The sequence below is a fragment of the Vipera berus genome (genome assembly GCF_964194415.1).
Source record: "Vipera berus genome assembly, chromosome: 3".
Classification (NCBI taxonomy): domain Eukaryota; kingdom Metazoa; phylum Chordata; class Lepidosauria; order Squamata; family Viperidae; genus Vipera; species Vipera berus.
Genome location: NC_138204.1, coordinates 65,067,985 through 65,092,978, shown reverse-complemented (window position 1 = coordinate 65,092,978; position 24,994 = coordinate 65,067,985). Strand labels below are relative to the sequence as shown.

Here is a 24,994-nt window from a genome sequence, read left to right as displayed (position 1 = left end):
GCCTCCTAGAATGGCCCGCTGGAAGTGTGTGGATGCCACTTCCAGAAGTCCATTTTAGGCCTTGGAGGTCCAGGCCTACATCCAATAATAGAACCATTTGTTCAGGTATTTGAATCCCACCACTGGGCAAAGCTCACTTAGCAACTGTCTCACTTAGCAACAGAAATTTTGGGCTCAGTTGTGGCCATAAATCAAGGATTATCTGTATGATAACAGAGTTATTGTTTTCCCCGCCACTCCTTGCAACACAAATATCAAGGATTCTCCCATACAAAATGCAAAATCAGACAAAAACCTGGGAATTAATCAGTTTGGAAAAAACAATGAGCAAGAAATCATAACCTGCCCTATTGTATTATTCATCTTCAGTTATACACTGCTCAGTCCCAAAGCGGTGCTTTGATCACATAAGCAGTGAAAGTTGGACCATAAAAAAGGCTGAGCGCCAAAGAATTGAGGCCTTTGAACTCTGGTGCTGGAGAAGACTCCTACGAGTCCCTTGGACTGCAAGGCGATCAAACCGGTCAGTCCTAGAGGAGATCAACCCTGACTGCTCTTTAGAAGGCCAGATCCTGAAGCTAAAACTCAAATACTTTGGCCACCTAATGAGAAGGAAGGACTCACTGGAGAAGAGCCTAATGCTGGGAAAGATTGAGGGCAAGAGAAGAAGGGGACAACAAAGAATGAGGTGGCTGGATGGAGTCACTGAAGCAGTAGGCGTGAGCCTAAATGGACTCCAGAAGATGGTAGAGGACAGGAAGGCCTGGAGGAACATTGTCCATGGGGTCGCGATGGGTCGGACACGACTTCGCAACTAACAACAACAAGGCTGGAAAGCAACGCTGAGATCTTTCTCCATATCGTCTACTCATGGATTTCAATTCCCTGAATTCCTCAGCCAGCCATGCATTCTGGGAGTTGAAGTCCATATGTCTTAAAGTTGCCAGGTTTGGAGACCCCTGTTCTGGAACATAGATATAAACAAGTTGGAGATTTCAAGTCACATATGACTTCAGAGTTTCCAGTCCCTTGAATTTTTTTTTTCTAAATTATGAGCTGAAACACAAATTTTTTTAATTACATTATGTTAATGTTATTATTCATACACTAACAGTTGTATTCATTAATTTGATTTTAAATGTAAATGAAATCAAGTTTAGTTTTTGTCTGGCCTCACACTCTCTGTTTTGAAGTATGCTCCAGGCCAAGCGTGATTCTAGGCTCCAAACTCAATCATAATACATGGAGATCCTAGATAGGTGATATGCAGAAAGATCTCTGTTTTGCTTTCCAGCTGACTGATTCTGAAATGCATAATACATTAGTGTTACAGCTTGTAGCTTGAACTATTAATCTTTTTATATACAGCAAATGGCGAATATGAAGCAGTAAGTTGACTAAGTAAGAAGAGGCATTTAATCTGGCTCCTCCTTTTGCATGCATCATGTGAATCAGCAGTTAAACCAGAAATACTGGTAAAGAAAGAGGAGGAGAATTCAGAAAGGCAAACAAATTTGAAAGACGGGAGAGAAAGAAAGGAAATCCTGGAAAAGCTGCTAACTGAAACCTCCTGGACTGCTGAGGGAAAATGGATGAAACCACCGTGGACATTGACACTCTTATTGATGAGATGGACTACATTCCTGGTCACTTTCATCTGGATATGAATTTAAATTTTGAAACTTCTGCACCAATCAGCTTCCAAGGGAGAGACCTGAAGTTGAAACGAGAGAGTCTGCTCTACGAGTTGGAGTTTGAAACTGGCTCACAGCAAAATGCCATTCAAAACCTCCTCGGGGTATTTTCCTTCTACCTGGAGGAAGTGGAGCAAGCCAAGGAGATTTTTCTGCACATCACTCAAGAACAGCCGGAGAATTTAAACGCTTGGGCCAACCTGGCCTACATTTATGACAGGTTGAACCAGGAGCAAGAGGAGGCTGAGTGCACTGAGAAGCTCTCCCACTTAATGGGTTTGGATTCAGAAGACAAACTGCAGGGAAATCACCAGGTCAGAGCAGCCCGTTGCCTGGCTGAACAGGGCTATGCTTATGCTTTTGACATCAGGCTAACAAACGAAGAGGAGAAGGTGGAGAAACTGACTGTAGGTCTCACTCTTTACAGCAAGGCTCTGGCCTATGGAAAGGAGGTAAATAAGTTATCATGCACCTTTGTGTCATTTGCATTTAGTGGGAGATTGGACTTCTATCACATACAGGTAGTCCTTGATTTAAATTTAGTGACCGTTCAGAGTTACAATGGCACTGGGGGAAAAAAGTGAATTACGACCATTTTTCACACTTATAACCGTTGCAGCATCCTCATGGTTTACATGATCAAAATTTGGACACTTGGCAATTCTCTCATATTTGTAACGGTTGCAATGTCCTGGGCTCACTGTTTGTCACCTTCTAGCATGCAAAGTCAATGGGGAAGCCAGATTCACTTAACAACAGTCTTAATTTAACAACTGCAGTGATTCACTTAGCAAAACTGTGGCAAGAAAGGTTGTGAAATGGGGCAAAGCTCACTTAACAAATGTCTCACTTAGCAACTGAAAATTTGGGCTCAATCGTGGTTGTAAGTCGAGGACAGCCTGTATACTGAACAAAAAGTAGGCGCCAAACACTGGGAGCTAAGAGAAGGAGGAATTTTGCAGGAGACAAAGTGGATTCTTCAGCATTCTGTGTCCCAGATGACATGGTACCAGGAGAAAATTCCTAATAGCCTTCCTCAGTGTAATTTCTCCAAATATGTTGGGCTCCGTGAATATGTCCAGACACCATGAATATTGACCATGCTGGAAGAGACCAACACATGTGAAGGTCACCATGGTGGGGAAAAGGCTAGTCTTGTAAGATGATCTTTCACCAGCATCAAGACAATGCACTTATCTATTGCCCTCTTTGGGTAAAAGTGTGAGTTATTAGACCAGGCAGTACATCTACAATTATGCTTACTACACTAAATAAAACATTTAGGAGGCTGAATCAGGCTTTTTCCATTATAAGCTGTACCTTTTCCATTTTTGAGCCAAGATATTGTTCAGAACTGTTGTGATCACCAAGCTCCTCATCCTGCACGAGAAAGTGAAAATGGCAGTGCCAATGGATAATAATGTGAAAAGGATTTTTTGGGTGGAATCTTAATTTTGTCTGTCCTTCTGTGTAAGGTATATAGAGCTATCCTGGTGGCTTAGCATATTATGAGAACCTAGCCATTGTGGCTTATAAAGTAGAGGTGACGGCTTGGTGTGTTCTGCACAGTCTGCAATAATTTAATCATGAAGTCATGATTACATTATGTTGTAGGAAATTGCACAGAACAGTCTATTACCTACTAATGAGTAGAAGTTAGCAAAGAAAGGATACCATGCTTTAGCCGGCTTTTGATCATGAAGGAGTTAAACAGATTAAATAAATAAGCCCTAGCACTCTGTAACTAATTGCTTCATGGTTGGCTGAAGCATTTTAGAGGCACTTTTTTTAGGACTATAAGAAATATACCCAAATAATCAGGGTAGGAAGGATTTAGGTTAATAGGTTAAAACATTTAAAGTTGAATGTCAAGGACATTTCTGAACAGACCTGGTCCATCCCAAACAGTATTAACTTTCAGTTTTATGATTAGGATCTTCATTATTGTGGTTAATTACACAGCCAGATGTTTAGACTGGGTTTGGCATTTTTATCCACCTGTCAAGTCCTTCCCAAGGACCTGAGATAGGCAGATGTTGTTTCTTATTTTGTTACTATTATTGTTCTGTACCAGCCTGCTACCGGCCCTGCAGAAAAAGCAGGGACAACCCCTTTTACAAGAAGGCAAGAGGCTGGAATTACGCCTGCCAAATTTATTGTTACAAAAACAAATAGAACAAGACACAAACCAAGAAACAGGAGCTTTTCAAGCGGTTGCCTTCAGCAAACCAGCCCTCCCACGCATTCCCCCTTTTATACAGTTCAGGGCGTGGCTTCTCTCTGCCTCCTTCCGAGGAGCCCCATTGCCTTCCTCTGTTTACTCCTGATTGACTGCCTCCTGCGTCGGGCGTCCTTGAACAGGGCCAGCTGTGGGTCATCTTCATCCGTGCTGTCAGGCTCACACAGCTGGGTCTGCGTTGTGACCAGGTGAGAGGGGCCTGGCTGAGGGCTCTCATCAAGCTGTCCAACCCCCTCAGCAAGCTCTTCAACACCCCCCTCCTCCTCCTCCTCTGAGTCGTCCAACCCAACTGCCGAACCCACAGGCTGACCCTGAATCACAACAATTATTTCCCAGTTTATAGCTCCCAGCCACTACAGGCCACAACACAAGATAGGACGCTAAACTGGGACTATTTGTTTTAGCACAATATTTACACTAAAGGGATGGTCTATGTTTAATTTTATATCATTGTGCAGGATCCAAAGTTCTTAGTCACTGCAAAAAACAGACAGAATGGAATCAAAATGACCTTCATAAATATGTTTTAAAGTGGTTGCCTGATAGACATATAGAGTAAAAATATTGTTCTTTAACCAGGAGCTTTCTGTAATAGGAAAACTAATTTTTTTATTTGCTGTATTTGTGATATTTTGAACTATCACCTATATAAAGAATTGTTAGTGAAGTAAGCCCATGATTTATAATCAATTACCAATTATTTATTTAAAAATATGCATATGCATAAACCAGCATAGTATCCAAGCAAATAATGTTTTCTCAGTGAAGATAGTTCATCTGACTGATTTCATTTAATTTGTTAGCTATATACAGTGCATTCAGAAAGTATTTAGATCCCCTCCACCTGATTCTACAGTGGTTGAAATTCATTTTTTTCTCATTAATCTACAGTCAGTACCCCATAATGACAAAGTGAAAACAGAATTTTAGAACTGTCTGTAAATTTATTAAAAAGAAAAAAACTGAAATATCACATTAGCATAAGGTTTCAGACCCTTTACTCAGTACTTTGTTGAAGCACCTTTGGCAGCAATTACAGCCTGGAGTCTTTCTGTGTATGACGTGACAAGCTTTACACACCTGGATTGGGGGATTTTCTGCCATTCTTCCTTGCAAATCCTCTCAAGCTCAGTCAGATTGGATGGTGACCATTGGTAGACAGACATTTTCAGGTCCCTCCAGAGATGTTCAATAGGGTTCAAGTCAGGGCTCTGGCTGGGCCACTCTAGGACATTCATAGAGTCATCCCTCAGCCATTCCTGTGTTGCTTTGGCTGTGTGGTTAGGATCATTTTTATGTTGGAAAGTAACCTTCAACCCAGTCTGAGGTCCTGAGCGCTGTGGAACAGATTTTCATTGAGGATATCCCTGTACTTTGCTCCATTCAGCTTTCCCTGACTAGTCTCCCAGTCCATGCTGCTGAAAAACACCCCCACAGCATGATGCCGCCACCACCATGCTTCACGTGTGGGATGATATTGGGCAGGTGATGAGCGATGCCTGGTTTCCTCCAGACATAACATTTAGAATTGAGGCCAAACAGTTCAATCTTGGTTTCATCAGACCAGAGAATCTTGTTGCTCACAGTCTGAGAGTCCTTCAGGTGCTTTTTTGCAAACTCCAAGCAGGCTTTCATATGTTTTGGACTGAGCAGAGGATTCCATCTAGCCACTCTGCCATAAAGCCCAGATCAGTGAAGGGTTAGAGTGACAGTTGTCGTTCTGGATCTCTGTCCCATCTCACACAAAGGATCTCTGGAGTTCAGTCAGAGTGACCATTGGGTTCCTGGTCACCTCTCTTACTAAGGCCCTTCTCCCCCGTTTGCTCAGTTTGACCAGTCACCCAGCTCTTGGAAGAGTCCTAGTTGTACCAAACTTCTTCCATTTGAGAATTATGGAGGCCACTGTGATCTTAGGAACTTTCAGTGCAGCAGAAATTTTATTGTAGCCTTCCCCAGTGCCTTGTAATAATCCTGTCTCTGAACTCTGCAGGCAGTTTCTTTGACCTCATGGCTTTTGCTCTGTTACAGTATGCAGTATACAGTACAGGTATAGTATGGAGTACCTTGCTCAATAGTAGTAACTGTGAGAGGGATCTTGGAGTCCTAGTGGACAATCACTTCAATATGAGCCAGCAGTGTGCTGCACCTGCCAAAAAAACCAACACAGTGCTAGGCTGCATTAACAGGGGAATAGAATCAAGATCATCTGAAGTATAAATACCACTTTACAATGCCTTGGTAAGGCCACACTTGGTATACTGCATCCAGTTTTGGTCACCACAATGTAAAAAAGATGTTGAGACTCTAGAAAGAGTACAGAGAAGAGCAACAAAGATGATTATGGGGCTGGAGATTAAAACATATAAGGAACAGCTGCTGGAATTGGGTATGTCTAGTTTAATGAAGAGAAGGACAAGGGGGGACATGATAGCAGTGTTCCAAAATCTCAGGGGCTGCCACAAAGAGGAGGGACTCAAGCTATTCTCCAAAGCGCCCAAAGGCAGGACAAGAAGCAATGGATGGAAACTAATCAAGGAGAGAAGCAACCTAGAACTAAGGAGAAACTTCCTGACTGTTAGAACAATTAACCAGTGGAACAACCTGCCTCCAGAAGCTGTGAATGCTCCAAAACTGGAAGTTTTTAAGAAGAGACTGGACAACCATTTGTCCGAAATGGTATAGGGTTTCCTGCCTGAGCAGGGGGTTAGACTAGATGACCTCCAAGGTCCCTTCCAACTTCTTCTTCTTCTTCTTCTTCTTCTTCTTCTTCTTCTTCTTCTTCTTCTTCTTCTTCTTCTTCTTCTTCTTCTTCTTCTTATTATTATTATTATTATTATTATTATTATTATTATTATTATTATTATTATTATTATTATTATTATTATTATTATTATTGTCAGTTGCATACAGTATGCATTGAAGCCTTCTATAGAGAGGTGTGTACCTGTCATGTCCAATCAATTTAATTTACCACAGGTCAACTCCAATCAAGGTGTAGAAACATGTGAGCAACGATCAAAAGAAATGGGAGGCATCTGAGCTAAATTTCAAATGTTGCAAAGGGTCTGAACACTTATGCCAATGTGATATTTCAGAAAACAGTTCTAAAAGTCTGTTTTCACTTTGTCATTATGGGGTACTGAGTATAGATTAATGAGGAAAAAAAATGAATTTCAACAACTGTAGAATCAGGCTGCACCATAACAAAACTGACAAAAGTGAAGGGGGTCTGTATGCTTTCTGAATGCACTGCATATGCATGAGAATATTCAGGCACAAGAGAGGTCTGATTTTGAATCCCCACGTATGGCATAATCTGTTCAGGTTTTGTTTCTGTTTTTTTCCCCTATTTCTAAATTATGTTTTAATTTTTATTATGTATAGTGCTTTTTTAAAATATTGCTCCTATAATTACATTCAATATATATTATAATACTTTTTTAATGTCAGTCTCCCCTCTCAGTGGATTTGCAGAACAGGATAAATAATTACTACTCAATCATTTCTATAGAGCTGACGAACTGATTAGGCTCTTCATTTATAGGATTCAGTTTATCATCTCAAATGAGGCGGGCTTTACGTTTTGTGTTGCATGGTTTGTGGATTGGAGCAAGAACAGGGCTGGCAACTACAATCTTTGATTTCAGGGAATAATGTCCTATGACTGCTATCCAGGGAATGCAATCACTCAGTCACCAGTGGCTAATCAGACTCTTTTTTCCCCTCACCTTCCCACTCTTCCTCTAAATTTCAGATACCTTCAGAAGAGAAAAGGAGCTGGTATTTTGCCATGGCCACTCTGCACATCAGGTGAGACACAGGAAGGAGTCCAGAATGAAAAGTCACCATCACTTGATCCCTCAAAGAAAGGATATCAAAATAACAGAAGGAGAACATCTTGGGACAAAGTGGCAGAGATTTCTTGTTCCACTGAAGGCTGGAGCACAAGTCCTCGACTTACAACCATTTTTTTTAGTGACTGTTCAAAGTTACTAAAAAAAAGTTACTTGACTGTTTTTCACACTTAAAACTGTTGCACAGTCCCCTGGGTCATGTGATAAAAATTCGGGTGCTTGGCAACTGGCATGTATTTATGACAGTTGCAGTGTCCCTGGTCATGTGATCACGTTTTGCAGCCTTCTGACAAGCAAAGGCAATGGGAAAGCCGTATTCACTTTACAACCTCAAGTGCAGTGATTCACTTAACAACTGTGGCTTAGAAAGGCTGTAAAATGGGGCCAAACTCACTTAACATCTGTCTTACTTAGCAACAGAAAGTTTGGGCTCAGTCAAAGACTAACTGTATTTTGAAATACAATTTTAAAAAAAAAATCTTGCTCTTATTCCAACCAGCTCACAACAATGTTTACCCTTATTAATCTGCTGACAAGATCCCAATTAAGGTATCAAGATGATAAGAGAACTATGAACAGATTTACAGAGTATTTTAAAATAATATAATGTTACAGCTAACTTAATTCATGTCAGTGGTATAGTATTAAATTAAGGGGAAAACATTATACTGTTTTCCTCATGCTGTTTTGCTGATCTAAAATTTACTTGCAAATATTTGCAAATTGCAGCAATGAAGAAATATATTTCAGGAAAACCTTGGTATTTTTTTTAAAAAAAAACATTGCACTCTTCCACCCACACCATAGCACTAACGTGAAGCAGATTGCTCACAGGTTTTATTATTTTTAAAACCAGCAAGAGATATCTGAGCACTGTGAAATGATCAGCATTGTCTCCCACCCAGGCTTTCTGATTGTCACATAAAATAGACTCAAGACTGATCAGTTGATGAATCTGTGCCACATCTTTCCTTCCTTGCAACTTCTTCTTGGTGACAATTTGGAATGTTTAAAATAATAATAATAATAATAATAATAATAATAATAATAATAATAATAATAATAAGAAGAAGAAGAAGAAGAAGAAGAAGAAGAAGAAGAAGAAGAAGAAGAAGAAGAAGAAGAAGAAGAAGAAGAAGAAGAAGAAGAAGAAGAAGAAGAAGAAGGAGGAAGGGACCTTGGAGGTCATCTAGTCCAACCCCCTGCTCAGGCAGGAAACCCTATACCATTTCAGGCAAATGGCTGGCCAGTCTCTTCTTAAAAACTTCCAGTGTTGGAGCATTCACCACTTCTAGAGGCAGGTTGTTTCACTGGTTAATTGTTCTAACTGTCAGGAAGTTTCTCCTTAGTTCTAGGTTGCTTCTCTCCTTGACTAGTTTCCATCCGTTGCTTCTTGTCCTGCTTCTTGACATGTACAGGTAGTCCTCAACGTACGACCACAATTGAGCCCAAAATGTATGTTGCTGAGACATTTGTCAAGTGAGTTTTGGCCCACTTTACGACTTTTCTTGCCACATTTGTTCAGTGAATCACTGTAGTTGTTAAATTAGTAACACCGTTGTTAAGCAAATCTGGCTTCCCCATTGACTTTGCTTGTCAGGAGGTCACAAAAGGTGATCACATGACCCCAGGACACTGCAACCATCATAAATATGAGTCAAGTGTCTGAATGTAAATTATATGATCATGGGATGCTGCAAGGGTCGTAAGTGTGAAAAATGGTCATAACTCACTTTTTTTTCCAGTGATGTTGTAACTTTGAACAGTCACTAAGTGAACTGTTGTAAATCAAGGACTACCTGTATCATAGCCCAACTAAAAAAACTGACAGGTAGCTGGCCATGCCGAAGTTTTAACACACCCCGTGGATTGTTTGCTTTCTTCCAAATGGGCAAGGCAGAACAAGATTTTCAGTTTTAAAAAGAACAACTTCCTTGAAATGGAAGTTCCCTATACACAAAGGGGATACATTGAGATTTGTCAACTTGCCCGTTGTTGGCAAAATCGAGGAAGCAAGAATTGCGCAAATTTTAGGAAGGTATCTTTAACACCAGTCTGGGGTATATACAAAATGGTGAAAACTGTAACAGGAAATTCTCAACCTTATTTCTTATTTTATTGTTAACATTTATCGAGTCAGTTTTTGAATCCTCGCAACTGCATGAACGAATCTCTGAAGTTTGCTTGGCAAGGTTTTCCAGATGTGCCTTGCCATTGCCTGCTTCCCAAGCCAACTTTGTGCCTAAGGCGCGGGACTAGAACTCATGGTATCCTGGTTTTTTTGCCCGATGCCTTAACCATCACACCAAACTGGCTTTCTTTAACCTCAGTTATAATGAGTTACTTAAGGAAGAGCCTCTTTGAAACACTGTCATCCTATATCTGTCTCCTCTAGATTGAGTTCTTCTCCATTAAGCCCTTTATCTTTCATTTCCCCAGTTGTTTCCAAAACAATTGCTAGCCCCTAGTTAGGATAATGTTAGATCAGCAGGAACTCATCTCCTACTAAAAGTTATAGGTCATTTACTAAATGAGTATGCTTCATCTAGTAAAGATCTTGCATGGAGCCTTGAGCACAAATGCCCCAGTCTGTATTCTGTTGTGCTCCTGGATCCAATATTACAGCTACTTTCCCGTACTGACATGGTTCTGATATCTTGAGAATTCACCTTTGACAATTCCCAGAGTTGGTGAGAAACTGGCGTGCATCATACAGTGAATACAACTGGGAAAGCTGCATTATACAAGACTCTGAAAAAGGGATCAGTGCCAAAATAGATGAGCTTAAACATGTCACATCACTTAAAAAGCAAAGGTCAAGATCAGATAATTTTGGAATGGGAACAGGGAGAAAAACAATAATATTGGTGAGGGGGGACTAGCTCTCCTTAGTGGCCCCAGGAATGGAATTTTATACCAGTGGAAAGGAAGGGGCCATTTCAATCATGAGAAAGAGGGAAAATCTTCATAAAAGTTACCCTTCCACCTGGCTAAGGTTTTTTTTCTTTTAACTGAATATAACTGCAAGTCTTGTATTTAATTTGACATTGAGATAAATATGTTAACACTTCTTGTAGACATACGTAGCTAATGAATAGAGGTAGTCCTTGATTTACAGCCACAACTGAGCCCAAAATTTCTGTGGTTAAGTGAGACATTTGTTAAGTGAGTTTTGCCCCATTTTACGACCTTTCTTTCCAGTTCTTAATAACCGTTGTTAAGTGAATCACTGCAGTTGATAAGTTAGTAACCAGGTTATTAAGTGAATCTGGCTTCCCCATTGACTTTGCTTGTCAAAAGGTCGCAAGAGGGGATCACACGATCTTGGGACACAGCAACAGTCATAAGTATGAAACAGTTGCCAAGCATCCAAATTTTGATCACATGATCATGGGGGATGCTACAAAGGTGGTAACTGTGAAAAATGGTCATAAATCACTTTTTCAGTGTTGTTGTAACTTTGAATGGTCACTTAATGATCTGTTGTAAGTCGAGGACTACCTGTACACGGATGAAGTACGATATTAACTAAAATATATATGGGTAATTTGAACTCAGCACACTTCCAGTCAATCTCTATATCCAGATCAGACCAAACACACAACAGGCTTCCATGGCAATTGATGAGCAATACTGATCTTAAACCAGGGGGTGAAAATAATGATTTGAATGAGGCAAGGTGGTAGTACATTAAGAACTTTGTCTGCAAGGATCCCTTATCTGATTATTTTATACCAACTTATGTCTCTGGAATAATTTGACAACCTCCCGCTATCAAATTTAAAGAATGAATCAAAAGATAACAGAAGTGGCTAATTCACAATGATACAACAAGTTTCCTCTGGATCACATCACCCTCTAGGACAGCGGTCTGCAAGTTTGACAACTTTTAAGACTTGTGGACTTCAGCTCCCAGAATTCCTCAGCCAGCATAGCTGAAGTCCGCAAGTCTTAAAGTTGTCAAGGTTGCAGACCCCTGCTCTAGGAGTATCGCATTTAAAAGTGGATAATGGAAAGAACAGAATTCAAAGAAGTATTTGCAACATTTGATTTTTAAAAAAATAATAATAATTCTATCAGAATTTTTTTTTAAGTGCATTGCCTGCATGTACACATCTGTATGTATGAATGATATTAGTTCCTCTTTTTTACTTCAGACTAGATGGAGTGTGGATGAACAAAGGTGAGGATGAAAAGAAGAGACTGACAGCTTTCAACAGAATTCTGGTTTTGCTTCAACAAGTACTGAAGTCATCTAATCTGCACTACAGAGGTAGGGGAAATGATTCATTAGCCCCCCAAAGGCTATAGCAAGGACCGAGCTGGGTCAGACCATTGGGATACCACTGCCAGAATGCATGTATTTGCTTGCACACACACATACACACCAAAAAAGTCTGTTAGCATCTTTTCCGATTAACAGTTTTCATGATAAGGCATAAGCTTTTGTGCTGCATCTCACTTGATCAGATCCATCGTGTCTCAATTGATGTAGGTTTTTAAATTGGGATAGAGAAGGAAAACAAAGGGAAGAGAGGTTGATGGTTGCCATGGACCAATATGGCTCATTTCCTACGGCAACTCAAATGTACACGCAAATATACGTACACAATTCCATTTTCTTATCAACTCACTTTCAATCAATCAGTCAGAATCGAGCTGGAAGGGACCTTGGAGGTCTTCTAGTCCAACCCTCTGCTCAAGCGGGAGACCCTATACCATTTCAGACAAGTGATTCTCTAGTCTCTTCTTAAAAACCTCCACTTATGAAGCACCCACAACTTCTGATGGCGAGCAGTTCCACTGGTTAATTGTTCTCACTGTTAGGAAGCTTCTCCTTAATTCATGTGCATTATCACAACGGTTACATCCCCCAGGCTGATTGCAATCAATTCTTCATACTCAGATGCTTTTGTCTCTATAATGTCCTGGAACCAAAAGAGCATTCTGCGCTCTTGTAGCAGTTTTGTTGCTGTACCTCTCACACATGTTAATCGGGGTCTTTTCATTTGGAAAAAACAGTCCAATCACCTGTTGCTTAGAATAATATATGCAGGCATACAGATTAATTTTTTAAAAAATGCAGAGCAATATAAACAGAATGATGAATGTGTAAGTACTGTATGTGGGCATTTACTTATTTCAATTATTTGCATAATGTGAGCTACAACAAATGTAAGCTGATCTCTACTTTCCATCAGTTCACATGTTCAGAAGCAGTGAAGAAAAGAGGCATGCTCTAATGCAGGGGTGTCAAACTCACAACATCACGTGACGTGTTGCGCCGTATCGTGACTTTTTTTCCTTTGTGGGCAATGGGGTGGGTGCAGTTTTGCCATGACGCATCCGGCCCACGGGCTGGCAGTTTGACACCCCTGCTCTATCTTCCAGGATACCTTTTCCATTTCACAGTCTAGCCCAGGGGTGTCAAACTGCTGCCCCGCGGGCCGGATGCATCATCCAGAAGCCACGCCCACCCCATTGCTGGCAATGGCAAAACAGTCCCAATACATCTCACAACGTCACATGACGTCGTGAGTTTGACATGTCTGGTCTAGCCTATAGGTCTGTGTTGCCCTGACGGTTGCCCATCCAGATATTAACCAGGACTAAACTGGCTTAGCTAGAATGCATCAGAATTTTCTGATGTGGAAAACCCTTTCTATACCTATACCTATACCATCCCAGGGGCTGTCTCCAATTAATAAGTAAAGATTTAAGTTTAATAAGGCACAAACTTCCTCTTTATTTCTGTAAGGAATGATCTGCTCTGAAGTATTTCCTACTTTTTCTCTAGCTTTGGCTTGGTGCTATCTTGGGATGCTACTAGAAAGGAAATATTCTTTCTTAACTACTCCCCTGGGCATTGATGAGTGTGGTTATGCTGGAACTGATCCCCTGGATTGCTTTGGAAAGGTAGGCTGATACAATTAATCACTACAAAAAGACAAAGAAGGGAATGGTACCCAGGTGCCCAACATTTTTAATGACAATATTTCAATAGCAATAGCACTTAGACATATATACTGCTTCACATTCTTCTCTAAGTAATGTACAGAGACAGCATATTGCCCCCAACAATCTGGGTCCTCATTTTACCCAAATCGGAAGGATGGAAAGCTGAGTCAACCTTGAGCCTGTAAGGATCAAACTTCTGGCAGTGGGCAGAGTTAGCCTGCGATACTGCATTCTAACCACTGTGCCACCATGGCTTATAATATATTAGTTGCTTCTTTGTTTAATGTTCTTTCTACTGAATAACACATAACAAGCACTGTATCTTCCTTCACCATTTTACTCCCTTTTACAATTGATGGTGAGATTCAAAGTTGATTCCTTCCCTCAACACCGGTGAGTGAGGCTTATCCTTCCCTTCTCAATCCTAAATCAAGCACATCCACATCCCTAAACTACATTGCAGGGACAAGGGCAATGCATAGCAAGGAAACTTGTTGATTGATTAATTGGAAGCAGGTGCAAAAAATCCTGGTTGTGTAGGTAATCTACCTGAGCTGGGTACATCCTTCTCTATGCTAGCAACTTCAGCCTCCCAACATTGGATAGTATAAGCACAGCCATTTCCATGAGTGTCTCTAGAATGCTGAATAGGAAGTTCTACTTGATCACAATCCCATTCATGCAGTTTTCTTCAAGGGATGTAAGAGGAACAATACTTCAAATCTTATTTTAGAATATGAGGTTTTGAGCATTGATGTGGGGACAAGTTCAGTCCACACAGAAATGTGGGGACAACACATACTACCCTCCCCCACTACTTTTTTAAATATAGGATTGAGTACTTAGAACAAAGAGATGTGCCCAGAAAAAATACTTCAGGGCTATAAGGAAAGGATGATTTTATTGGTTTCATCTTCTCCTTTGTATGCAAGCAAGAGAAGCAAAAAGCTTCTTCCAAGAGTCACAGTTACAAAGGAGGAAGAGGAGGGATATTGCTTATCTGCTTCTATTGTACTGTAATGCTAGTTCACTGATATGAGGAATATTCCTAAAGCTTTAAATATTAGCCAAGTGTAAATAATTGAACATGCCATTTTTTGTGTGGTGGCACAGTGGTTAGAACGCAGAATTGCAGGCTAATTCTACTGACTGCCAGGAGTTCGATTCTCACTCATTCAAGGTTGTTTCAGACTCCCATCCTTCCGAGGTCAGTAAAATGAGGACCCAGATTGTTGGGGGCAACATGCTATAAACTGCTTAGATAGGACTGTAAAGCACTGTGAAGTGGTATATAAGTCTAAGTACTATTGCTATTCTATTGCTTTGCTAAATCTTCAGTTCCTTCTAGGGAACTGGCCAAATATTTATTTTCAGCCACAAATTAAAGACGAGGGCATGTCCAAGGTGGGATCTTCTACTTTTAAAATGTCTTGGCAGACAGCCTGGGGACTTTACAGTCTTGGACTACAATCCCTCTCACCCCAACCACCTGGCTGATTATTATGGAAGATGGAATCTAATCCAGCATCCAGGTGGGGGTGAAAAGGTGTGAAAATTCAACAACTTTCTTGGACGTTAAGTCAAAATGAGTAACCAGGCTTTTACAGTAACAAGAAGTATTAATATAGTAGAGAAATCCTTTCTTTTGTTCAATTGCCACTTAGCACAAGTGGCCAAAGATCTCCAGCTGTTAACCTGTGTCCAAATTGTGAATGTAATTGATCATAGTTTCCCTGTTCATGCCAACTGATGATTAATGGAGAAAAATGTATTTGCTTTTAAGGCAATAGAGGTTGCTAGAGATAATCCACCTGTTCTCAACCGTCTGTCAAAAATCTTCCATTTCCTTGGCAAGCTAGAGATGGCAATGGCCGTTTGCAACATGGCTCTGGATGTATTGCCTGATCCAGGACTTAACTGGCAGGCATATTGTATGCGTGCTAAGGTAGGTAGCTCACCCTTAAAAAATAACTCACTTAGCAAAACAATTGGGAATACTTTTGTATAGATGATTGAAGTTATCCATGCAGTCCTACCCAGTGAGAGCATTTCCAAAGGATCCAATGCCTTTTTTAAAAACAATAATAATAATAATAATAATCTTCTATTACATCAAACTAATTGGACATGATTGAACAGAATTTTTAAAAAGCAGGTAAAAGGATATACATTAGACTGTATACACAACATTATATAACTTTGGCATTAAAAGGAGGTATAGCAGACAATTGGACCAACACATGGAAAGTCTGAAGTTCTCAGAATTCCTCACCTAGAGACCCTTATGTTTTCATCCCAAACTTCCTGCCTTGGTATAGTTGTTTGGTAGTTTACCACCTCTTGTTTTCCAGGGGAATGTTTTCGTTGGCATCTTTTTCCTTAGACCAGTATTTCTCAACAATGGCAAATTTAAGATGTGTGGACTTCAACTCCCAGAATTCCTTATGCTGCTGGGGAATTCTGGGAATTGAAGTCCAATCTTAAGGTTAAGAAGCACTGCTTTAGATAGATCACATCCCTCCATTCCCTTCTAGGAGGCTCAAAAGCAGAGAAAGGCACATAGAGTCACAATTTCTCTCAGCAGCTCCCGAACGTTTTAGCAGTGATAAAACCAAATCAAGTCAACTAAGCTCTATACATCTATGTTTAGATGCTGATTAAACTGTATTTACGGGATGTGGAACGTGTGAAGATAGGCTTGGCTGAAATGCCAGACCAGAGCAATCTTTTGGGGGCCAAAGTTGATCTTGAAAAAGTCGTCAAAGTCCAACCCTGCGTGAAAACTTACCTTGATCTCGGCCAGGTAAGTGAAATCGTCCACGCTGTCCAGATATTTTCACTGAGTTACCTATTTTAGGGGACTTCCAGATGGAGAACACTAAACTACTTTGGGTACTAAACCAAAGGTTTTGGGTAGCTATTCCATTTTTTTTTCTCCTAACAAAAAGAGGCAGAAGGGTTGATGGAAAGAGTGGGGAGATGAACAGAGAGAAATTGTAGTTTTCATTTTGTAGTTTTCATTTTGTAGATTGTAGTTTTCCACATCCTGTGGACTTCTTGATTCTTTAGATTAAAAAAAATGATGCTTTTTAAAAAAATTATGACCTTGGGTTCCCTCCCCCCCTTTTTTTTTGAAAAAAATTCTAGGTATATTACTACCTGGGAGTTGATGCTATGCAGGAGCTTTTCCTTGTGGATGAAAAAGCCCTCAACAAAGCCCTTGTGCTCTTTGCTAAAGCCATGGAATTAGACCTGGGAAATGTCTTGCCTGAACTCCAGGTGCTGAAAGGGAAATGTCTTTGGATTAAAAACGAGACGCTGGAAGCCATGGAGTGCTTCAAGCAGGCCATAGAGCTGGACGATGTGGGTTCCACGCACAGAGAGAGCTTCCGGTGCTTAATGGAACTTCTGCTTACTCTCTTTGCTCAGAAGAGGATCAATATGGAGACGCTAATGAAAGAGGTAGAGCTGTGGGTGAAGAAGGCAGAAGAGAAATATGCAAACCAGCAAGTGCAACAGGAACTTCGACTAGTCTGTCGGCATCACACCAATGAGGTACTTGAACTTTCCAAGGCTATGTTGGCTCAAGGGAAGACCGAACTGGTGAAGCTGCTTTTTGAGACCATGAAATGTGATTTTCATCGACCCAGGCTCAGTGAACGTTCATTCTCTTTCTGACCTGCGGCTTCAAGTATCTCTTCGTCTGTCTACTACCTAAGCAGTTACGGTGATCTTCAGAAATGGCTGTTCTTTCTCTGTGTGTCTTTTTTTAAAATAATAATAACAATAATAATACATTCAAAAATATGGGTTCATTGAATATTGCCCGTATAGAAGTGTTTGTGCATGTTACCTTCATTTGCATTGAAGCAAAATTAGTGTACAAGTTTTTAAACCTCAGCAAATTCTTACAGGAGTCAGACAAGATGTCAGAGAAAAGAGGGGAAGTAACAAAGAAATTATGAAAAAATAAGTGAAATATTTAACCCAGGGAGTCTGTACTTTACACAGTGCTGATACTGTACAAAGCTTCCACCTTAGGACTGATTTTGAACTGCAGATCTTAGCATATGAAAATTGGTTCTTTAACAATAGCAAAAGCACTTAGACATATACCGCTTCACAGTGCTTTACAGCCCTAAGCCATTAGATTTACCCCAACAATCTGGCTCCTCATTTTACTGATCTTAGAAGGATGGAAGGCTGTGTCAACTTTCAACCCATCAGGATCAAACTGCTGGCAGTCAGCAGAATTAGCCTGCAATACTGCATTCTAACCACTGTGCCATGATAGCTCTAGCTCTGGGAGGAGTTTGATTCTGTGACCCCTGATGAAGTGGACAGGATTATGGGGAGGCTGAGCTCCACCACATGTTTATTGGACCCGTGCCCTTCCTGGCTGGTTTATGCAGCTAGGGAGAGGACACGAGGCTGGTTCCAGGCGGTGATATCTGCTTCTTTGAGTGAGGGTAATTTCCCCACCGTCTTGAAGGAGGCGGTGGTGAGACCCCTCCTCAAGAAGCCTGCCTTGGACCCAGCTGTGTTGAACAACTTTCGTCCAGTCTCCAACCTTCGCTTTCTTGCGAAGGTTGTTGAGAGTGTGGTGGCGCATCAGCTCCCTCTGGTCCCGGATGAAGCGGATTATCTGGATCCGTACCAATCGGGTTTCAGGCCCGGGTACAGCACGGAGACGGCATTGGTCGCTCTGGTGAATGATCTCTGGAGGGCTCGGGATAGGGGATGTTCCTCTGTCCTAGTCCTATTAGACCTCTCAGCGGCTTTCAATACCATCGACCATGGTATCCTGCTGCGACGTCTCAGGGGATTGGGAGTGGGAGGCACAGTTCTTCGGTGGTTCTCCTCCTATCTCCTGGGACGTTCGCAGTCGGTGTTGGCAGGGGGGCAGAGATCGGCCCCTAGGTCTCTCGTTTGTGGAGTTCCTCAGGGGTCGGTTCTCTCGCCTCTCCTGTTCAACATCTACATGAAACCGCTGGGTGAGATCATTCGTGGTTTTGGAGTTGGGTATCATCAATATGCTGATGATACCCAACTTTTTATTTCTACCCCAAACCACCCCAGTGATGCCCTCGCTGTGATGTCCCGTTGCCTGGAGGCGGTTCGGGTCTGGATGGGGAGGAACAGACTTCAACTCAACCCGGACAAGACTGAGTGGCTGTACATTCCGGCATCCCGGGACATTCAAAATGTTCCATCCCTTTCTATGGGGGGTGAGCTGTTACCCCCCGTGGATAGGGCTCGCAACTTGGGAGTCCTCCTAGATTCACGACTTACCTTGGAAGATCATGTAGCAGCTGTGACTAGGGGGGCTTTCGCCCAGGTTCGCCTGGTGCGCCAGTTGCGGCCCTATCTGGACCGGGATGCCCTGTGTACGGTCACTCATGCGCTCGTGACCTCTCGCCTTGACTACTGTAATGCTCTCTACATGGGGCTTCCCTTGAAGACCACTCGGAGGCTCCAACTGGTACAGAATGCGGCCGCGAGAGTTGTCTTGGGAGTTTCCCGGTACTCCCATGTTACACCTTTGCTCCGCGAGCTACATTGGTTACCAGTTGTCTTCCGGGTGAGGTTCAAGGTCTTAGTGATGGTTTTTAAGTCCCTACATGGCATGGGTCCGGAATACCTTGGGGACCACCTGCTGCCGGCGTCAACTCCCCTCCGCCCTGTGCGTTCCCACAGAGAGGGCCTCCTCAGGGTGCCTCCAGTCAGAGAATGCCGGCTGGTGGCCCCCAGGGGGAGGGCCTTCTCTGTGGGCGCCCCGGCTTTGTGGAATCAACTGCCAGTGGAGCTCCGGATGGCACCGGATCTCCGCTCCTTCCGGCGCGGGTTAAAGACCCACCTGTTTGAACAAGCTGGCCTGGCCTGATGGGGAGTTAATTTGGGTTTTAAATATTTGTATATTTTATTGTTTTATCTTGGGCATTAATTTAATTCTATTTTAACTTTTGTAGTTTTGTATTTTTATCATATGCCCTGTTCACCGCCCTGAGTCCCTCGGGAGAAGGGCGGTATAAAAATTTAATAAAACTAAACTAAACTAAACTAATTTGTTTAGACCAGAATGTCAAACTCGCGATGTCACATGCCATTGCGCAATGTATCGGGATGGTTTTGCCATTGCCGGCAATGGGGTAGGTGTGGCTTCCGGATAACGCGTCCGGCCTGTGGGCCAGCAGATGGACACCCCTGGCTTAGACAAAAACTTTTGAAGATACCTGATTTATGCTGCAGCCCAATTTACACGTATGCCTCCAGATAGGTAAAGCTCCTTCAGACTGAGCCTGACTTATAATATCCATGTTGTATTCCTAGCCACACGATAGAAGTGATAGACTTGTCTTCTTCCAGAGTATTTTTACTTCCCAGTCTACCTTACAGTTCCAATTTTTCCTAGTGGTCCTTCAGTCTAAATGCTAAGCAGATCCACCCTGTTTATCTCTTTGAGATCTATTTGTAGTAAATTCTGAGTTGAAACTATTCTAATAGTAATGAATACTATTACAGTTTCCATTATTTAGAAGATTACAGGTTGTTAAATGTGGAAAAGGAGCTAAGATGCAGAACAGGGATAGAGAAACTGCACCCCCCAGACAGAACTACACTACCCTGTAGCCAGTTTGTCCATTAATTAAGAATGCTAACATTTCAGTAACATCCAAATGGCCACAACTTCTTATGTGGGTTAAAAGCCAATCAAGAACCTCTTTCTCTTGGTTTGAATGAGGTAGCTATTATTATCCCAAAGAAGGAACAAATATACCATTGTGCAGAAAAGACACATTTTGTACTACCTAAAAAAAAGATGTAAAAAGAAACCTGTATTTGGTTGACAATTTAGGGATTTTGTTGTGCAAGGCTTCTGTTTAGATGTTTAGTATGTGGAATATTGTTTTGCTTCCATTTATGTTCTCTAACAATTGTAATTTATTTTAAAATGTCATCATTCTCCAATGACTCCTTCCCCAACAAAATCACACCCAGACAGCTGGAACTTTTCACCATGTCAGGGAACAGAGAACATAAAACTCCCCCATCGCATGCCTTAAATTAGAATGTATTCACTGGAAGAGAATGATTGTATACATTTTCATTTTATTCAAATGGCAAACTATCTTGTGCATGTCAACTCAAAAGAAAATCCCAGCGATCTTCATTCTAGTATCAGAAAATGGCAATTGCAGCATAAATATAAAAATGTCTAGAGCAAAAGATCCCATGGCTAGCATAAATGGTACTAACCACCCTCTCTTGGTCTGACCTGAGGTGAAAAAAATTATCACTCATTACACTTTTAATCTATCCCGCTTTATGTTTAATTATATACATAAACACGGAAAACTTCAACATAAGAAATATGTTTCAAATGCAAGCTACAGCTTCTTGAATATGGAAAACACCCTTCCCCATAAATAATCTGTATATGAGCTATTTAATACAAAACTATTATTATCATTATTAAGTTTATGTGCTGCCCCTCTCCCCAATAAGGCTACTCTGGGCAATTTATGCAGAGTAAGCTATGCAGGCACATCAAGATCAAAAGCACATCTTGGGTTATCTCACCTCTATCACCTTCATCTTTGTGTGTGTGTGTGTGTGTGTGTGTCTCCAAATGAAATTAAATATCCAACAGCAATTCATACAGTATAATTTCCAAAAGTCCTATTTAATTCAAAAAGCCATTTTCAGCTGGAATCAAAGAAGTGCTACTATTTGGGTGGGTTTGTGACAAAGAGAATGTGTACTACGCGAATGCACACAAGCTTAATTCTTTCTTTGTCGGTTTTATTTATTATATTACTGCATTTATACTTCATCTTATACCTCATATATTTTTATCTTGTGTACAGAATAGAATTCCAGCAAATATGGAAGATCTAAATGTTGGAGGTGTGGTAGTTTAGAAGCTACCTATTTTCACATGTGGTGGACTTGTAGAAATATAAAAGCTTTTTGGATTAAAATTTGGTGGAACATTCAAAAGATTTTTAAGAGAAAGATAAAGTTTTCCCCGCAATTGTTTTTATTGGGCATTGTTGTAGATTGTGATGTTAAAGAAACTAACTTGATGTTGAACATGATAACGGCAGCACGGTTACTGGTGGGACAATATTGGAAGAAGGATAGTTTGCCCACTGTACAAGAATGGGTGTTTAAAGTTTCGAATGTTGCAGAAATGTCTAAGATTTCTGCTTATCTGAAGGATCATTCACAGGAAAGATATATTTCAGTTTGGAGGAGATGGATAAATTATATTCAAAACAAATATGGGACTAAAAAGTACCATTTAGCTTATGAGTAGATTTTAGTGGGATATTGTTATTGGTACGTTGTTTGTAGTTATGTTAAAAGAGAGTTAAAGCGCATTATGAATTTGGTTAATTGTATATTATGCATAATTTTTATTTAGAATATGATTATTGTAACTATAATCCTGTATTTAGCTCTGGGAAGTGGGGGGAAGTGGGTGGGTTTGGGGTGGGAGGGATTTGGGGATATATTGTAAAATTTTGTTTTTGTAAAACTCTTTAATAAAAAAAAATATGGAAGATCTCAAGAACACATTAACTAAGATCCAAACTGCATTACAATATAGGAACATATATGCCTTATACTGTATGTCTTCAGTTCAACCTCCCTAAATTTGATGCCTGTCACTTGTTTTAGACTTCAGCTTTCATAGTCTCCCTCTAATTCTATGTCTTCCACCAGCAGCCATCATCTGGGGACAATTTTGCATGGCCAAGTCAGTGTAACAGTTTTTGAGCTGGCAGGAAAAAAATTGCTCGTCATTGGCAATACCTACCCTAATACAAATAGCTTATTAGAAAACTGTGTTATTTATGCTACATCAAGAACAAGGGTGGATGGATTACTCAGTGTTCTTACCCTCTTGTCTGCCCCCATTTCCAAAAGCTCTAGCAGAAAACCTCCACCAATCTTTCTCCTTAACATGGGGTGGCAAACAGAAGGAGGCAGAGATTCACAGGCAGCTAGGTCAGTCGGTTTGGCCATCTGCCCAAACCGACTTCTATACAAGTATTTTGTACTGGTGCTTCCACAAAAAGGCAGAGTCCCTTGACTCTCCTTGTTACTTGACATGAAGGCAATGAGAAAATGACGCTTGCAAAAAAAAATAATTGCAAAATGTGAATATTTCAGTCTACTAACCCAGTATTTTGTTTTAAGGCCAGTTAGCTGCTCCTTCAGGAAAAAACATTAAAAGCTAAGCATCTTATGATGGCGTAAAGGGCAAAGCTGACTTTTCCTAGAATGTTGATTCATCTTATAAAGTGCTTCACCGTCTGGCCCTCGGTGGAATGTCTTGGTCCGTTTTGCAGATGTTGCCTGGCAAGAGGACTATCAGGATAAAGGTGGGTAAAACGAGCCAATGCAAAGATGGGAAAGATGTTGCGGTAGGCTGAGTAATGGAGAATGCCAGCTTTGTAGAATCCGGTAGCAATATCACCCTAAAAAGAGGTAAGAAAGGAATGTCCTGAAAAGCCTGCTTATGCTTTAATGCTTTCACATTAAAGATAAAAACCAAAACAATAGGATGTGATAGTTACTCATACAAAGAACAAACCTCTTTCATAAATTGCCCAGAACTTAGTTGGCAAATAAAGTGGAAGAATCAGCTCTCTAACTCTTTAAAAGACTGGAGTCAAAGCAGTCTTCCTATTAGACTAAGTAAGATAATCTATGGCAGCAGAGAGCAAGAGACACCAGGGCAGTGTTGGGGGGAAAAAACCCTTCTTAATCAGTACAGCTGATTTTTTTTTCATAACAACAGTGCCAACATTTACTTTCCCATGTTTTAGAAGTGTAATATGTAACTCGGTCCTCTGAAAAATATTTTGGCATCTGAGAGCAAATATCCAAATTCTGTATGGCGAAACCAGATCTACCTGCCAAATCAAACCAATCCTTGTCTCAGGCTTACGTGTTGTGCTAAGAACGTGAATGTTTCCATGCTTTAATTTGGGCATCTCCCAAGGAAGCTTTTGGGGAAATGACTAGTCCAGTGCAAAGGAGAGGACAGCAAACACTTTGGCAGCTTTTTTTCTTACTGTCATATTGGCGTCATTTTCATGCATTACAGAAAAGTGGGGGAAACCAGCAATGGGGGAAACATCTTTCTAGCAGCAACTACATCGAAAAGAGAACATGTTAACTATCTCTATCTCCTAATACTTGCATCTGTATTTGGAGGACCTGATTGGATCCCGTCCTGTTCTTGTCGAAGGCACTTTTTTTTAAGGTGCTTCCAGGTTGAAAGAATTAGCAAGTGACATCATTGATGTCTAGGGGACGCCCGTGGGGGGGGCTCCTTTCACATCCCTGTCAAGGAGCTGGAGCGAATGATGGAAGCTCACCCAGCCATGCAGCCACACCTGGGTCTCTAATGTGGGCTTGGTAACCTCCAACCCAGCATCCTAACCACATGAGCCAGCGTGCTCTACCTGGTTGGATTAAAACAACAGCTATTCACACACCTGAGGCCAGTCTCCAATGGCTCTCTGTTTGTCAATCAAAACTTGGATCCCCCTTTCTAGAACATGAACATCGGGATACCTGCAAAACAAATGGAACAATGGTCATTAGTCAGAGACTCAGTCAGAAAGCCCTATTTGGTTTTCTAGAATGAGAATGATTTGTATTTTTTACTAAGATAAGTTAGTAAGATCAGGATGAAAGTTATTTGTAACTCTTTTCTCTACTATGTATTGGAGACCAGACACACACACACACACACACAAACACACACAGAAACATATATATGCCTCACATATATATATATGTATGTATGTATGTATGTATGTATGTATGTATGTATATGTATATGTATATGTATATGTATATGTATATGTATATGTATATGTATATACACACAGACACACACATACAGACACACAGACACAGACACAGACAGACAGACAGACAGACAGACACACACACACACACACACACACACACACACACACACACACACACACACACTATATATATATATATATATATATATATATATATATATATATATATATATATATATATATATATATATATATATATATAATTGTTTATATATATATTGTGTCTGTGGGTACGGGTGTGTGGGTGGGTGTTTATCAGGGTTTCGCGTGTGGGTGTGTCAAGTGAGGTGTCAAAGCTCGTCCTGCAGCAAGCAGGGCAAAATGCCGAACACAGGAACGAGAGACTTCCGATGC

The 24,994-nt window shown here is 40.9% G+C and overlaps 1 protein-coding gene across 1 annotated transcript; it reads left to right on the top strand.

The window, feature by feature from the left end:
- Nucleotides 1-1,529: 1,529 nt before the first annotated feature.
- On the top strand, nucleotides 1,530-17,530 carry TTC22 (tetratricopeptide repeat domain 22). Its single transcript, XM_081323681.1, has 7 exons — nucleotides 1,530-2,146; nucleotides 7,688-7,743; nucleotides 11,945-12,060; nucleotides 13,585-13,703; nucleotides 15,529-15,690; nucleotides 16,396-16,548; nucleotides 16,893-17,530. The coding sequence occupies exons 1-7, from the start codon at nucleotides 1,589-1,591 to the stop codon at nucleotides 17,421-17,423; spliced, it is 1,695 nt and encodes a 564-aa protein (XP_081179807.1). The 5' UTR covers nucleotides 1,530-1,588; the 3' UTR covers nucleotides 17,424-17,530.
- The last annotated feature ends 7,464 nt before the right edge of the window (nucleotides 17,531-24,994 follow it).